Source organism: Poecilia reticulata, chromosome 15 (assembly GCF_904066995.2).
Source record: "Poecilia reticulata chromosome 15, P_reticulata-male-v2, whole genome shotgun sequence".
NCBI classification, from domain to species: domain Eukaryota; kingdom Metazoa; phylum Chordata; class Actinopteri; order Cyprinodontiformes; family Poeciliidae; genus Poecilia; species Poecilia reticulata.
Genome location: NC_088844.1, coordinates 17,225,343 through 17,242,616, shown reverse-complemented (window position 1 = coordinate 17,242,616; position 17,274 = coordinate 17,225,343). Strand labels below are relative to the sequence as shown.

The window sequence follows — 17,274 nt, the reverse complement described above, 5'->3', positions numbered from 1 at the left end:
GTCCTTGTCTCTATGGCGATTAGGAAATTACTTGGACTTGTTCTTTAAGAACTTGAAACATGATTTATACTTCTCCCTCAAATAATTGGGACTTCACGTGGATTTGCCTCTCAAATATTGGCAGCTTGACTTGGACTTTCCCCCAAAAGATTGAAACGTGAACTTTTCCTGAAGATATATGGACCCTGTTTTGGAATTGATTCTCTAAGATCTGAAATTTGACTGTAGACTAGGGAAATAACTTAGGATAATATGGATAAATAAGATTGAATAATGCATTTCTGTACCAGTCATAGCTATACTGAAAGCTAAGCTCCTTTTTTATGTGTCTGTAACTTGTGCTAAGATTATGCATCATATATCAAAACAGATTCCTCCATGCAACTGTATGTTCTTTTAGTCACTGGGCTAAACAAGTCCAGTAGGGGAGAAAAGATAAATTATTAATCCATGTTTTGCGTGTCTCTCTTTGCAGGGAGCTGAACGGAAACAACCTCACACGCATCACCAAGAGTGACTTTGCTGGCCTGAAGTACCTCAGAGTTCTGTAAGCAGTTACCTTTGTGTTCGTAAGCAATGATGAGATGTTTAACTGTGTGTCACTGTTAATCTATTCATGCGTACCTGAGCTGTGTGCAACCCTGCAGCTTGCAGTTCGTCAGACTTTCTGCTCAGATTAGCATAAACCCAGTGAAGTGGCAATACTTTCGTCAAGAGTCCCACTCAGGAGTACATTAAGCTACGGAATGACTCCAACAAGCAATGTAATGGACTTCTCTCTAACTTTGTCCTGCTTATTTTAGCTTCGCCTATTGTGCACACACGCACACCAACTTGCCTTGACATCAGCACAAAATAGGCTCTCAGTAAAATTAACACACTGAGGTGAAGTCATTGACTTTCTCTGTGGCATAATTACAAAGCACTTATGACTTCATGTAATAAAGTAGCTATAAAAGTGTCTGTGTGAGTACACGGTGTTCACAAACCTGGTAGTAACGCCTAAGGTGTTAAAAACACTGCGTAAAGGGAAGCTGTGTAAACTTGAATGTGTTTTAAATGCAACATGAGCTGAGCATAAGTCCTACTGCCCCTCAAAGCTTTGACTAGTTTCACTCCTTGTCACAGCTCGCCCCACCATCCCCCTGTTGCCTCCTTCGCCTCTGTGTATCCTCTTTTTCCTCCCAGTGTGGAGGTTAAATGCCTCTGTGTCGCCAACTCATCACAGGCAACTTAGGAGGAAGTGGCTCCTTGCCAGAGTACAAAGTTCCCCCGAGCTCTGATTCTTTCACACTTCTCAATTACAATGCATACAAGACACGTTGAGCATGTACTGAACGGTACGTGTGGCTGTCTGCTTGGTAGGACAGCAGAATAACCCTTATAGTGTATTGACCTTGGATCCCGCTGACCCCTTGGTGGGATCCAAGGATGAAGCGGGCAAGAAAAAAAACACAAAAAAACAAAAGTATTGGTTTATCTTTTCAGTCATTTGCCATCTAGTTTGTTAGGCTGAAATCAACAGAGCTAATTTATACCCACTCATTTGAGACAGAATTTTTGGCTGGTCTAAATGAGCAAAGTGTCTGTGAGAGAAACCAGAACAATGGAAGCAGAAAAGCTGCCCTCAAGCTATCATCTAATAAAAGTTTTCTCATCACAAAAGTACTCGTCAGTTTTGCCCCCCCAGTTCCATTTAAATTCATGAGAAAGAGATATGAGGTGAAGTGCACTTTTCTCTCCATGTTTATGGAGTGTGAACAGTGATTAGCATTTATATTCGATTGGGAGGAAGCCTGGACTGCTGAGTTACAGTGTGCTGTGGGCTCACAGGAGAGCTTGCCTTGAACAGAGCCGTTGTGTATGTAATGAAGGGAAGGTCTTGTTGCGCTTAAGTGTCCTGCTGGACAACTTTCTCTCCTTCCTGACAGTGTGTTATTGTAACACTTCAAACACTACGCAGTCCTCCTCCATGTGCATCAGCTCTGGCTACATAGGACAGAAACTGTTCCTGATTGCAAAGGGAGTCCTTGTGCAAGTCCATCATTATGGAGTTTTGATTTACTTTTTTTTTTTTTTTTTTTTTTAGAAAATACATTATTTTACAACAACCTGCTATTTTGTAAATGCTGAAATTTATTTATTTCCTTCTCAATAATCATTTCTATAATTGCTGACCAGCGTTTTGCACGTTTCCACTGATCTTTTGATTATTTACCAGCTGGTGATGCCCCCACCCACACAGACTGTTAGTTTCAAGTCAGGTTTCTAGTTGGGCCACACCAGACTACACTCCCCAAAAACCTTTCATGTTCTTAAAAATCCACATGCATGTGCTTTCCCCTCATACAGAGACACCCTGGGCAAAGAGCCACATTTCCCTTATTAAAAGCCATATTAAAAACTTGGTTGTGAGAATTATTCTTGGTGTTATTCATCTGTTTTTGGTGCATGAGCAATGTCTGAACCTCTGATATAGACACACACCATCATATTTTCCCTTATTTGGTCTACTTGTAAAAACTGTGAAACTCACCTAACTCGTTCTGACCCCCTGGCCCTTTTTTTTCTTGTCTAGTGTCCAGCCAAACTGCTACGCCCCCCACTGGACCACACTAAAGCCCAGACTAACACTTTCTGCGCCACCTTGGAAACTTTCCTGGCTGCTATCTGTAACTCTTCAGCCAAGATTCCACACTGTGCCCTCAGTCCACACCGCTGCCCTAAATGTTTGTGTGTCTGTGTGTGAGAGACGCAGAAAAAAATAAATAAAAGTGGAATAAATTGCACTGAAATGGATTCTGTCACAAGCCTCAAACTAAAGTCTCAGCCCCCTAGCTCACTCCCCCGCCTCCCCTTTACCTTGTTAAAGTCTTAGTGACCAATAAAGTCGCATGTGTGCCCTTTTTTCTGCAGACAGCTGATGGAGAATCAGATTACAGTGATCGAGCGAGGGGCTTTTGATGACATGAAGGAGCTGGAGAGACTGTAAGTACCATCTAGGGTTCTATATAAATAGGCTGCACACACACACATGCACACATGCACTTTACTGAATTTGAGCTTTAAATGAAAATCCCATCCTTCTACGTGTGTTTTGGTAATGACATTAACAGTACAAAGCCAAACCAGTTGTGTCAAGGCTGTGGCACTCCCTTGTCAACCCATTGTGGTTGGATGGTGCTGAGAGGGTACAATGTGGGCAGGGAGTGTTTTTTTATTAGCTTTGCCTGACAGGAATGCCCTCAGTGGGATATGTGGGCTTGAAAGGCCTACCGCACCGCGATCCCGGCTCATCTGGACAGCACCAGGACCACTTGATGGCTTGTAAAGCTGCAGGGAAAACACACAGACAAACACGATCAACCACACCTCAGCCAGCTCATTAGCAAGGCAGCTTTTCTAACCACATGTGAACTTGAACATCAGATAACTTTATAGACTCTTTAACAGGTACCGTTCTATGTAAATGCAGCAGCAGGAGCAGCAGCAGACTATTACTGTGCATTATTCACAAAATCCATGTTTCATCTGGCCACACACTCCGTGTATACAGCGAGGGGCACAAGTCCCAACATCTGTCTGAATTTGTCTGAAGGCACAGCAGCAGCCTGCCTTTCACATTTTCAGTCTTTCAGTGCCAATAAATTCACTTCTGTATGCTTCCAAAAGGCCTTTCAGAAAGCAGAGAGCTGTGGTTTCCAAAAGATTTGCAACACTCTGTTTCTCATTGACTTAATTGTTGTATTTGCATACAGCCTGCCAGTCTTGGATGTTAGTTGTTTCACTAGAACTTTGTTGTTGGCTACCATAGCATGTCAGTGCTTTATCAGGTTTTAAACCCCCTCATCCCTTTCTCTTGTTTAGACAGATTGCTCCAGATAAAAATGTGTTCATGTTTAAATAACCGGTCGATGTAAATCAGGTTTTCTGTTCTTCTCTGAAAGCCAGCAAAGCCCTGAATTCCACAAGGAAGCACCACTGGATGATTTATGGCACAGTTCCTGTCTGTCTGTTTAATTCTCCTGAATTTTCAGTTGGCTACTTATGCGACAGTCAGAGCAACACTGAAACACAGTAACCTGAGACAAAACTGATTCCCTGGCACCTAAATGAAGTTGTTCACAGCCTACACACCTCAAGCAAACTTCGCTGACTGACCGTATGTTTTTTTTTTCTTGCCACAGGCGGCTGAACCGTAATCAACTGCAGCAGCTTCCGGAGCTGCTGTTTCAGAAGAACCCTGGCCTGTCTCGGCTGTAAGTCAACCCAGATATATATACGTTTATATTTATTAATTCATATTAGCTCCAGACCGGCTTTTTCACATCTATCAGAACACCTGCCATCTCTGTTTGTCTTTTCCTTGTAATAAAAACCCCAACTGTTCTTCTGAGATATAAACCTGCTGAATGTTGGCGATGGTTTGATTTGGTTTGAGCACAGTTAAAGAGCAATTAGGATTCAGTTACACTTGCTGGAAGGAACAACTATAGCCTCATGGAGAGTTATTAGAGTGTCAGGTCTCATTAAGACAAACTGGGCTTTTCTTTGCTCATTGTTGGACCTTCCTGCTGAATCATTTGCAGCGTTTTTTTTGTTTGGTCCTAGCCGTCCACATGTACGTGACCTGCTGGTAGCAGAAGGCTGATATGACACGAGCTGAAAGACCTTGCGAACCTGTGAAAACCCCTTAAACATTTTCACATTTTGTTTTAATACAGCCATAAATTTCAATGCATTTTTAGAAGGTTTTGAGGTGATGTGATATGAAGCACGTGGCATACATGTGCAACCTCCCCCCTCTAAACCTGATATGCCTAAATAAAATCCTGTGCAACCTATTATGATGAAGTTAATGATTAGTTAACACCAGGTTAGTTGATATAACAAGTTGTGAATGTGTAAATCTGGATCAGACTGTTTGAGGCTGAAAAACACTTTAGACTGGGGTGGATGTTGACCTTCTGGCAGAACAATGATTTTACATATAAAACCAGAGCAAATAAAAGAATATTAATGCTTAAAGTCCAGACCTAAAGCTTAGATAGAAAGCTCTTCAATCAATCTCACTGAGCTTGAATTATTTTGCAAAGCATATAAGAAAACTTTTAACAGTTTTTCCTTTTTCTCTTTACAGTTTTGCTTTAGTTCGTCTTAGTCGGTTACATTTAATCCCAATAAAATCCACTGATGTTGTAAAAATCTCCAGTGAAGATGAATACTTTTGCATGACTTCATCAAATCTTCAAAGTTTCCTCGACAGGGAGACTGCATCGCAATCATTTGGAATAAAAGCAGCAGTTTTTTGGTTCACCGTCACACACCCACACACCATTTCACCTATTCACCCTACAGCAGACAGTCCCACAGTAACGCTAAACCTTAATTCCCTTCTGTAACAAGGCATAGGGGTTTTTATTCTTTCTTTTGGATAATCGGTGTCCCTGCCACCGGTTGATCATTCCAGCTCCTATTTCAGTTCAGATTACCTGGAGCATCTGGGAATAATAAAAGATCAGAACTTGGAAAAATCATTTCCCTCCCCAATACCTTCATAGTTGCTCTACTAACCAATGACCCGTGCCTCAGCCTGCCATCTGTTTGTCCTTTGGGTTGATGTTTAACACCATCTTGAATCTATCTGTCACTTCCTTGCAACTGACTCTACCTGTCACCCATCATTATGCCAAAACCAGCTGCTTAAACTTTGAGCCAGTTTCCTTCCTTTAGAGACGGAACGGCTGTCTTGAGGCTTGCACCAAGTTATCTCTTTAACAGGAATGAGAAGCAGAACGGGCCAAGGCCTTTTCAGTCCAGTGGATGGCCTTGAAAAAGTGAGATTAGTCCATCTGGTGCAGTGCACTCTGCCAGCAGCCACAGGATTGTGCTGTTGGAGCTCAGATCCTTCCATCCACCCGGCTCTATGCTCATTATTATAAACCAAGGACTGGCTTTCCTGCTGCATTCTGAAGAAAGATATTGTTTGAATATTTTTCAAATGTATTTATTTATTTTTTTCTTTATTTACTTTAACTCGTTTTTCTTAGTCTGGAAAACACAGTTTGTAATGAAAATTGAAGCTTTTCTGGTGCCACGTGTTTAACAAATTAAACAAATGTAAAAATCAAGAGGCATGAAATTGACAGTAATTTAGTTTTGATTACATATGTGAATAACTGGAAAGCGAGGCCTTGGAAAATAATTCCAGTATTTTAAAAAATATCAATTTTTTTCTTTGGTAGAGTGGGATTAGAAGATGAACTGGATTATTGTTGGATTTGGGCTTCTGTTTGGTTTGGGGTAGTTAGATTACAGCACCTAAAAACACCCATCAAGTCCAGGAAGTAGGAGGGACTTGCGTCTATTTTTGCACTAGGTGCCAATTGTCCTCTCTTCAGCAATTGAAGAAACACCAACACACAGTGAAGTGATCAAAGAGAGGGAGAAAATAGACACATTTACATTAAGCTATTTAACTACTATGTATTAGTTAATGTTGGTTGACCTCTGAATGTGATTTATATGTTGGAGCATTTTACAGTCACTTTGTGTTTTCTGAATTCTAGTGAACAAAAATGTATTTAATACAATTCAGACAGTTTATTTGGTAAGGAAGGTTATTTGTGAACATACAGTGCACAGAATACAAAAGAAAATGAGGAAGATTTGTCTGTTTGGCATTCTTGAGAAAATGTTTTTAGAAGAGTTTTTCTCCCTTTTGCTCCCACCTTTTCAAAATTGCCACCAGATTTTTGCAGATGGCATCTTTCATTTATGAATTTATTTTTTCTTTACAATGTCTGCCGAAAGCAAAATTTAGGTATTTGAGAATTGGATGGTGGTTGTTTTAGTTGTAAGAAGAACAAAATGAAGAATGGCTCACTTAACTGTATGCAAACTGTGTCAGCACAGTAGCGCTATTTTAGTAAATTACAATTAGAAAAGACTGGCAAACTTATATGTGCACATGTTTATCACCTGCAAGTAGCTTTGTGAATATGCCCAATAGTCTGTATGGCTATTTCTGCATTTGTTCAAAGAGTTATGACTTTATGATCCCGTCAAGTAGAGCTTATATGAAATCTCAATGCTCTCAGGCACAGAGCTAACCCAGATGTTTTATTTTCCTTAAGACGGGATTAAATGCGTCTCGTCTCCTTTTTTCTATACTTTAAATGTCTGCTGCTACTCACTTTACCTTTTTTGTGTGCTCATTAAGAAAAGAAAAAGCTTTTTGTCACAGGGATCCCACTGAGATGACAAACAAAGAGAAGGGCAGAGGGGAAAGACGAGCGATGGTTACCGGATTATGAGATGGTTTCTCTCCTTAAACTTTAAAGGAAAAGCTGCTGGGTTAATAAAAGGCAGTTTGTGAAATGAGCAGTGGGTTGTTGTGTTGAGGGGAGTTTTGAAATCCTTCCTCTGCAGTCATTAAGCTATTGGAGCAATGAGTTTTTGCTACAAAGACAAGCTGGAAAATTAATGAACAATTTTCCACACTGGTTCTGGAAAAGAAAACAACTTTCTTTTGTGAATAAGTGCATTTGAACAACAGCTTTGTGAATCCTTGGATAAATCTCTGTTCTCTCTTGCGCGTATTACATTTATTAGAGTTTTCTGCTTTGTGTTTGAGTCCCCTCTACTTACACCCCCGCTTTGCTACCTCTTCCCATGCCTGAGAGATACAGAGACACTGATGCATGAGGGTCAGAGGAAAGATAATTGGAATTGATTAGAGATGATTGGAGATAGTTAGAGTTAGTTAACGCTGCTTGTGATGGATGGCGCCGACAAGAAGGCATGGGAAAGGTGTTGTGGAGGCGAGAGTCGGCGAGAACAATAACAGCGAAAATAGAGTCGCATTCATCACTGTTAACGACCTGTTGCCCCCCGTCTTACCACCCCTGACTGCTTCTCATCCCACTTCCACTGCTTTTCAGATCTGTAATCTGCTCATCTGTGGTTGTAATTAGTGCCTTTTCGCTGTGGGAGAGCTAGCGGAAGGAAGGACCAGGGCATGGAGGGAAAGAGAGACATAGGTGTGCAGACTTGGAGGAATGGGCAGCAGTTAGCCTGATAGCTGGCCCCAGGGAATGGCATCTGTTTGCTGCTTAGGATGGAGGATTTGGGGGGGAGGCAGGGAGGGGAGGCTTACTTTGTGGTTTGTGATTGCTGCGCTGCCTCTTGGTTCTGAGATCAAATACGGGCAACAAATTTCAGTTTATTTGAGGGGTTGCTGCTGTCATTCATGTTGAGCATAACGTCAGGCAGTTAACTGGGAGAGGATTTCCCTTGCATATCTCTCCCTGGAGGTATGGAAGGAGGAGCGGGAAGGGTGTGGGTGTACCTGCACTACAGGGGAGCTGAGGAAATCCTGGCAGAGGATTGCAAGTGGAGGTGTGTCTCATCCTTCTTTTAGACCTTTCATTTTTCACATTCAAGTTAATGCCTGGCAACAGGTTTCCCGATGTACACAAACCACAAACACACCCGCAGAAACAGGGTCGAGATGCACAAAATATATGAGAGAGAGAGTAGAAGAAGTAGTAAAATGTAAATAACAATAATTAAATCCAAACACACACAGAATATCGCTCTAATTACATCTCTGCGCGCTAATGTACGGATGGTTTGCACGCACCGGGGATAACGCTATTTATATGGCTTTGAGTATAGATTAAAGATGCTTCGAAGTGTTGATGCGAAGCTGCTTCCTCTGTGTGTGTGTGTGTGTGTTGCAGAGATGCTGTGTTTGGTGTTTGTTGATCACTCGATGCTTAGGGAACGGTAGCCCAGTGTGAGAAGAAAGAAACACTCGGCAGAAGGGAGTCTAGAATAAATAATGTGAGCTATCATTAAACCTATAAATCATCTCCCTGCCACAGAAGCCTATTGCAACTTGTTTTTGACTTTGTTGTCAGCGAGTAAACAGATTTTTCCCATTTTTTTTTCTTTTTTACTGTTAGACTGATTGGTTTAAATATTCGCTGCGGTAGACCAAGACTTTATGTGTCACAAAGCTGGAAAGTTTGCTCTTTCGTGTGTGATGGCATGAAGAGAATTGGTGCAAATATGTTTTCTCCTTTAAATTCATAACTGCTGTTGAGTGTTTATGTATCGCTGGATAAATGTGTGTGTTTATTCATTTTGGTGTGTGTTGGTGGTGAACCTTGCTAAACCTTGTCATTTCCTGCTCCTCTTTGTTTCTGCTGATGAATGACCTTCCTCGGCATGCTAGGTCCTTCTTGTGTTTTTGCCCCCCCTCACCCAAGAGGACTGTTTGAGGCCCTACTTTGCAGCCATTGCCATGACAACCCATCCCAATCAGAGGGTGTCTGTGCCATCAGTATCAGACATCCTGATTTCCTGACTGTGATTTGTCTGGCACTAAGTACAGGGCTGTGAAGAAAGTATTTTCCTCTTACAGATTCCTTCTGATGTTGCTTTTCGGTCAAACTTCAATGTTTCTTATCATCACATTTTTTTATTATCACACAAAGATAACATGAGAAATTACAAAATTCTGATTTGAAACAATGCCTTGATCTATTAATGAAAATCAATCTGGCTTTGAAAGTATAATTGCCTCCCTTATTCAATTGTTATTTAAATGTGATTAACTACATTGTTTTGGTCTATTTCCTCAAATTGCACCCAAGCCTGATTATTGAAGGAAGAAATCACTTCAATCAAATAGGTTCTACAACATGAAGTAGGTTCCAAAGCATGCCCTGTGCTACAGAAATTCAAGAACTGATGGGAAACAAAGTCTTTGCCATCTACCAGTTAAGACAGGCTTACAAAACCAGTTCCAAGGCTTTACAACTCCTGTCCACCTCAGTGAGAGCCATAAGACTGATAAACCCTGGAACAATGGCAAGGTTCATACCTTGCCATTATAGGCTCAAAGTAATGCTGACCAAAAAGGAGCCAAAGGCCCATGCAGGGAAAATATTCTATGATGTCTTGAGGCAGAATCTTTCACCATCAGTTTGTGACTTTAAGCTGAATCTCGCTGAGGTATGTTGAAGATTATCAAGTGACCTAATCAAAGTCTGGACTCAAATATTCTTGACCTCAATCAGACAATAACTCGCTAACGTCTTCCAGTACGTGTGAAACAAAACAACTCTCCTCCTCAGTGACTAAAAAGATTTGCAACAATCTGATGGCATTTGCTGCCACTGAGGAAAGGATTACCAGAATTTAGGTTTAGGGTTCAATTACTTTTTCACATAGGGCCTTGGTTTGTTTGTATAGGGGGTTTCCCTTAAAAAACATTTAAATGTGATAAATCAAAAAGAGAAGTCTTCTGTAGGTTCTTTATCCATATAATTCATCTATTTATATTTAAAATGCAGTGGTCCTTCTGTAATGTTGCAAAGGCAACCAATTTGACATCCAATTCCATGTGAACCACTTGAGTCAAAGTATATTTACCTTCTTTAGCAGAACTTAAAATATTGAGGTCAGTGGATGGGTTTGGCATAGCAGCTAACCAGAAAAATACCTGGCAACTCCTTGCCCCGTGCCCCCCTGTCCTTGTCAGCTGGTAAAAGTGGCTTTTATGGCTTGTCACTGTTTTCTTTACGAGTCGGATCCTGTGTGAGAGAGAAACGCAGACCAAACCATGTGAGGAGAGCGGAAGCCAAAAGGGGGTAATTTAAAAACCACTCTGCCATCTGAAATATTCACAACCGCAGCACAATGGTAGTGGGAAAGAAAGAAAAGGAGAAAGAAGCCAAAAGAGTGGTGGAAGAGCAAAGTTAGACAAGATAAAGAGAGATATTCGGAGGTGGAAAAGAGAGGAGCGAAGGCGGCGTAAAAGCAGAGAGGAAACAGCAGTGTTTATATTTCCTAATGATTTTATGTCCTTCCTGATGAATAATGGAACAGAAAGATCAGTTAAATATTCACACTAAAGCGCTGGGACGTCAGTGGTCTGTGTGGATGTCCAGTGTCTGGAACATGCTGCTCTACATACACACTCCAAGGCGGATGTTCTAAATATTCATTAAAGCAACACACACGCGCACACACACACGCACAAATGCTATTGCGATGACCGTCTCAATCATAGACAGCGCATTTGAGCGTGTGCGCGTGAACATCATCACACTGGGGATCCATCTGGTCATTATGAATTGATAAAACATGAATAAGACATCACAGTGTGGTCTAGATCCGTCATAAGTATACATACACAGGGAATTCACTTTCAGAGCTGCCGGAGAAGGCCTCCCCCTCCTCCTCTTCCCGCTCCTCGTCTTCCTCCTCTCCGTGTGGCTGCCGACAGTTTGCTTCCATGACAGCCGGCTCCAGATTGGAACTGACACAAACGGGAGGAAAGGCTACCCTTGTGTCTTCACATGCAAACGCAAGCAGAGCCACACATACGCTTTACTCCTTGAAATCTCAGAGCAGGAGTTTGAGGAATGCTGCAGTTTGGCTCTTCTAATAACAGCCACTGTGGTGACTGCTTCAGTATATATGAATGAACATACACATGTCAAAACGCGCAGTGCCTTACAAAGGTTAATATCCAAGCTGTAGCGACCCTAAAGGTGTTTTCAAAGCATCATTTAATAATGGAGAGAGTGCAGCACAGCCTAACAAGCCCTGGTTGTCCACTTAAACTGACAGACTGGGCAATAGTCAGTGGAGCAGCCAAGAGGATGGTCACTTTGGAGAAACTGCAGAGATCCACAACTGGGGTGCAAATTTGTCAACAGCTCTTAGTCATGAACTCGAGACTGAAGAAAAAGTTCAGCTACCAGCAGGACAATGACCCTAAAAATACAGCCATGATTTTTTATGTGTTCTCCATTGAAAATCTCCACGCAATCTGGCTGAGCTCAAGGTATTTTTCAAAGAAAAATAGGCAATGATTTCAGTCTCTAGAGGAATAAAGCCGATGGAGGCATACCCCAAAAGGTTTGCAGATGATGCGATGGGATGAACACAAATTCATGCACACTACTTAGGATAAGGGGTCTCCAACTCTAGACCTTGAGAACTACTGTCCTACAGTTTTTAGACGCATCCTGGCTGCGACACACCTGAATCAAATAAATGGCTTGTCTTTGCCAAAGTTGAAGGCATGCTTAATATGTAGTAAATCATTTCATTCAGCTGAATTGGAGCAGGAATGTGTCTAAACGTTTTAATATAATAGCTGTCAAGGACTGGAGTTAGAAGAAAATAGTAAAATTTATCTATTTCTTTCCACTTTCCACTTATTCACTACTTTGTGTTGGTCTGCCACATAAAAAACCTATTGAAACACATAGGGTTTGCAGTTGTAATCTGAACAAGTTTGAAAGGTATGGATATTTTTGTGAGGCATTTTCGATGACTGCAGTTGAAAAGTATTCGGTGGTAATACGGCAACTAGAATCCAAATCCCACATGATGTAACATAGGTGTGTCAGAATGTTTTATCTCACCTTGAACCGTTTTAAAGCTGCAGTTTTCATCAGCTCTATCTGCTCCGGTTCATCACGTTGAAGGGACGTGTGCGAGGTGCTTAGCAGGAAGAATACTGTAATCTCTTGTTATGAGCTGTTAAAGTCTGGACTTTAGGGTCTGGAGCTCAGAACTGGAAGTAACCCAGGCAGACCCAAGCACAGCCCCTCATCTCACGGGTGGGAAGGATAAGGCGGGGGGGGGGGTTAGAAAATCCTTCAACATCCTGAAAAGCAGGAAGACACACAGAACTACGCACAGTCCAAACCTCCCACATGTACAGTGACCGGTCAAGCCCAACCGGCGGCCACAGGTTCTGTGTCTGATAGAGATTTACAAAAAACAAACTACACGGCAAATTATGCCTTACATACTCACACAATTGTTAGTGTGTGTGCGTGCACACACAGATGCATACACATGTGCAAACAGATACCACTGCAAAAAATACCTTTCCCCCTCCTAATGATTTGCTGCTGTGACAGCCAGGGCTCTGTAGGGCTCAGACTGTTTACCGTTTCTTAGCAGGCGGAAGGCAGGCACAGAAAGATTTGGGAGTCGAAATAGTTCAAAAAGCGTCCTTTATTTCCTGAATGAAATCTGATCCCATTGCTTGGGAAAAGTGTGGTGTAATGGATGGAAAGAGATTTTTGGATTTTTAGTTGTGTGTGTGTGTATATGTAATTACAGGCTTTGAATGCATCCCTTTATCCTCTGGAAGGAGAAACCTGGGTGAACTCCTTCCTCTTCCCTGTGGCTACATTTCTGTGTGTTTGTGCATATGTGTGTGTCTCCTCGCTGTCTGTGGCTGAGCAGATCCATTCTTAGTGTTTTTATGCTCAGCACACCTCTAGGCCTTTTGTTCTGGAGACTCCCCAGGCTACAGAGCTGCTTCCACACAGAAATACAGTTAAATATGCCTTGAGGTTAATTCTGTTGAAACTGTGCAAGCAAGGAGGGAAAGAGATGTAACAGGTTTCATCAGTGAGCTTTGGTCTATTTGTTATCAATATGTCATGAGTACTATAATGATTGTGCTATATTTCATGTCAAAATGACTGCTGTGAAACAGGGATTGTTTAATATTTTCTGCAGTGAAGCAAACAAAAATTTCTTTATTCAATTGAAAAAGAAACAAAGCTAAATGTAACTTTTTTTTCTTCTTGTTGAATTAATTAATTCATAAATAGTGTATAGCTTTATATTAGCCATACACAAATATAAAGCTAGATTAAAAGCAATTTACAAAACTATGATTTTTTAAATTTATTTTTTATTGTTTACATTGTGGTTTCATTAAACAAAAAAAAATGTCTCAAGAAATATTAACGTAACTTAGACATTTAAAACGTCCTCCGACGATTAACGTGAGTCAATCCAAGGAAATTTGCAAATGCCTCAATTACAATCAAGTAGTTTGACTGCAACACAAGAGCCTATTGCAAAACACTTCAAGGTGTGAGGTTAAGATACCTTTTTCTGTCCTGATGTCCTCAAGGGTCGATCTCTTGCATGTATTAGTTGTGTCCCTGATTCAACTCAGCTCGTTCAGATGGTTGAATTATATCTCAGCACATTGCCAAATTCTGCAGAGGAACCATTCATTTGATGCATATGTGTTGTACCAGGGAAACATTTAAAACATACAAGAAACTTGAATTTGGAGACTGACATTGGATACTACCATAGTAATGCTTTTACAAATCACAAGCAGTGTTTCAAGTAAACTGTGTTATTGTTGAGTAACTCAGTACAGGTTAGTGTTGGTACTGCTTATCTGATTCAAAGATGGCTGTTAAATAAAAAAAAAAATAGAGTACATTTTTTCAGTTAACTGAAAACTGTTTTTTGTAGTAAGTATAAAAAACTTCACTCCTGGCCTTAAATGTTCACATGTTGCAGTTTGTATGCTAGTCCAGTACTAACGTGGTCCTAAAGCCAAAAAATATACATGAACGTGTTTAAAAACACCCCACAATTTTTAAAGCTGTTTTAAAGATATTTTTTTTTAGTGTACACTGAGATGTTTCTGGTTAGTCACTGTATTTTAGATTTTATTTCAGACTAGATTAGATCATTAAAAACTCTAAAATAGCCCTTTATTATACCACTGATAGCGAAGGATGCTAACTTTAGGAGCAAATAGATGTGAAAAGGGAAATTTCCTGTCTTAGACGAGAAACAGATTTGTAAGGAAAATCCGTCCAGGGTTCAGAAAAACAGGTCACATTCACTTTATTTGATGAGTCAGGTTCTGACAGAAACCAGAGACCATTTTGTGTTGAAATGCTGGATCTCAGTAGATCCTTTTGTCACAAGCCTCTGTACAATGCTGCATTTCCTCACCTGTTTTCCTTTCACAAACCAGAAGACAATTGTAATCTTTGGTGAGCTGCTAATATTCCAGCAGAAAGACATATGGGGTTGTACAGGATCAGTGAACTAACCAAACATTCCATTCCGGTGCAAATACCACGTATGCTCCCAGTGTCACTTAATTCATGCAACACTCTCCCTCTGCTATCCTTGTATGTGATCTATATCTCATTACCTCAAGAGTCTATGTGAGAATTTTTTGTGAAGATTTGGCTTTCAGTGAGCAACAATATGTTGCTCTGTGCAGGAGAGCGTATTTCCTTCCTCGCTTTGTTTAGTTTAATACAGACTCGCTGGGGGATAGAATTGATTTCTCCAGCCTGCTGTTTGACTGAAGTGTACATGCACACACCTGCCCCATCCGAACACATCTTCCCAAAACCTGGGTTACAGTCTGAGATGATACCAAAGGCATGTATGTGTTTACTTGTCACACCAATTCAACACCTCAAAGGGAACAAAGATTAGTGAAGCTATGAGTATTGATTGACAAGGAGGAAGGCACAGCATGAAAGATAAAAGGATGAAGGAACCAAGCAGTGAAAGAGAAATGAAGGTGGCACCAGAGAGGAATACAAAGCATCTTTTGTGGTTTCTCACCTTTCGGAGTTTTTCCTCTACTTTGGACTGATGGCTTAAATCCACTCCTGCGATTCAGTCCAGGAAATGTGCAGGCAACGTAGGTAATGGAAGGCAATAAATGGTGTGGGGAAAGATTAAGTGGGGTTGGCAAAAAGTAAAACGGACAGAGGATAGAGACTGGCCTCATTTTAGACTTTTAAATGATCTCAATATCTTCTCATCTCTGTGGCTGTACTGGCAGACAGAAAAGGCAAAGGGAGTCAGGGGCACCTGCAGGAGAGCATTAGCCAAAAACTCCATTATCACTTCAAAGCTGGACTCTGCTGGAGGAGACCTGGGTGACACCGGGGCCCAGCGGAGGATGAAACACAGTGTGGAGATGGAAGCAAAGATCCTCTGTCTGCTAGATTTTCCAATTTTTATTCTATTCTCTCTGTGGCCTCTATGATTGCCCCTCACATCTCCCCTTTCCCCCCACTCCATCTACCTTGTTCTACCCTCCTTATCAATTTCCTTTTGACATTTCCTCCATCTATTTTTTTAACATCTGGCTGTATGAGGTCTCCTTCCTGCTCCTAACTTAGTTTGTTCTGCTTCTATAGCATATAAAAGAAAAGGCCCAGAGAATAGAGACCTGATGAGCCCCAGGCTGTCATACTGAGCTTGCAGACCCTTTCATATGGTGATGTAAATGGAGATTGCTGGAGGGTCTTCTCTGGTCTGTGGTAGCAGAGTTAGATATTGTCCTTCACATGATTGTGGCCCGTAGACTAGAGCTCAGGCACAAGCCTGGGGATGCAAATGGTTCCCATGAAGTCCAGACAGTGTGAAAACCAGACAAAGGGCCATACCTTTCAGGATGTAACTTATAGCATTCCTCTGTCTAATACATTATACCATATTAGACCTTTACTGATATTTGCAGACTGCAAAGGGTCAGATACTTTAAACGGGACAACAGCACAGGCCAGAAATACATAAGAGCCACACAAACTCATCTGAATTTTTTTTTCCATAGCTACGTCGTGGCTTGCTCCCAGACAGTGTCAACACTTTATACGTTTCCCATCTGAATAAGTTGAAGGAGAAGACAGTTTGACCGAAAGGTTGTTTGAACAATGCCTGAAGCTCTTTGATTTGACTTCACCTAGAAGGAACATTATCGCTCCTTAAATCTGTCTTGCTCAGCCCCTTAAATCTTTCCAACCATCTCTGTATGTATGCGTGGGTGTGTGTGTGTATGAGAGAGAGTGTATGACTCTATAAGCCACGCCACAGATCATTATTACTCTCTCCCTCTGACACCTTCATTAGACCCACAGACTGGAATTATGTTGTGTAGCTTACGCCACATTTCCACATTTCTGTTACCGGGCTGTTTTGTTGCTGTGTTTTCAAGTGTTCATGTTGTTTGTATTAAATCTAAACGGTGTCTTGAAAAAAAAAATTGTCAGTTTGGAAATGATAGCAGAATTACTCATTTTGTTGCAAAAAAAAAAAAAAACATAAAAAATTCCCACTATGTTAAATATTTGACACATCTCAAGAACAAATATTTTAAATATTTTGAGTATTCCATCCATCCATCCATCCATCCATCCATCCATCCATCCATCCATCCATCCATCCATCCATCCATCCATCCATCCATCCATCCATCCATCCATCCATCCATCCATCCATCCATCCATCCATCCATCCATCCATCCATCCATCCATCCATCCATCCATTTTCTTCCGCTTATCCGGGGCCGGGTCGCGGGGGCAGCAGCTTCAGAAGGGAGGCCCAGATTTCCCTCTCCCCAGCCACTTCTTCCAGCTCCTCCGGGGGAACCCCCAGGCGTTCCC

General features: G+C 41.3%; 1 protein-coding gene across 4 annotated transcripts in view; it reads left to right on the top strand.

The window, feature by feature from the left end:
* The window catches only part of slit1a (slit homolog 1a (Drosophila)), a 96,867-nt gene that overhangs the window by 16,066 nt on the left and 63,527 nt on the right, over positions 1–17,274 (top strand). For all 4 annotated transcript variants that reach the window (XM_008429661.3, XM_008429659.3, XM_008429660.3 and 1 more), the window contains exons 2-4: positions 476–547; positions 2,917–2,988; positions 4,188–4,259. In XM_008429661.3, coding sequence (XP_008427883.1) covers positions 476–547; positions 2,917–2,988; positions 4,188–4,259 — 216 coding nt within the window. The remainder of the gene's footprint in view (positions 1–475; positions 548–2,916; positions 2,989–4,187; positions 4,260–17,274) is intronic.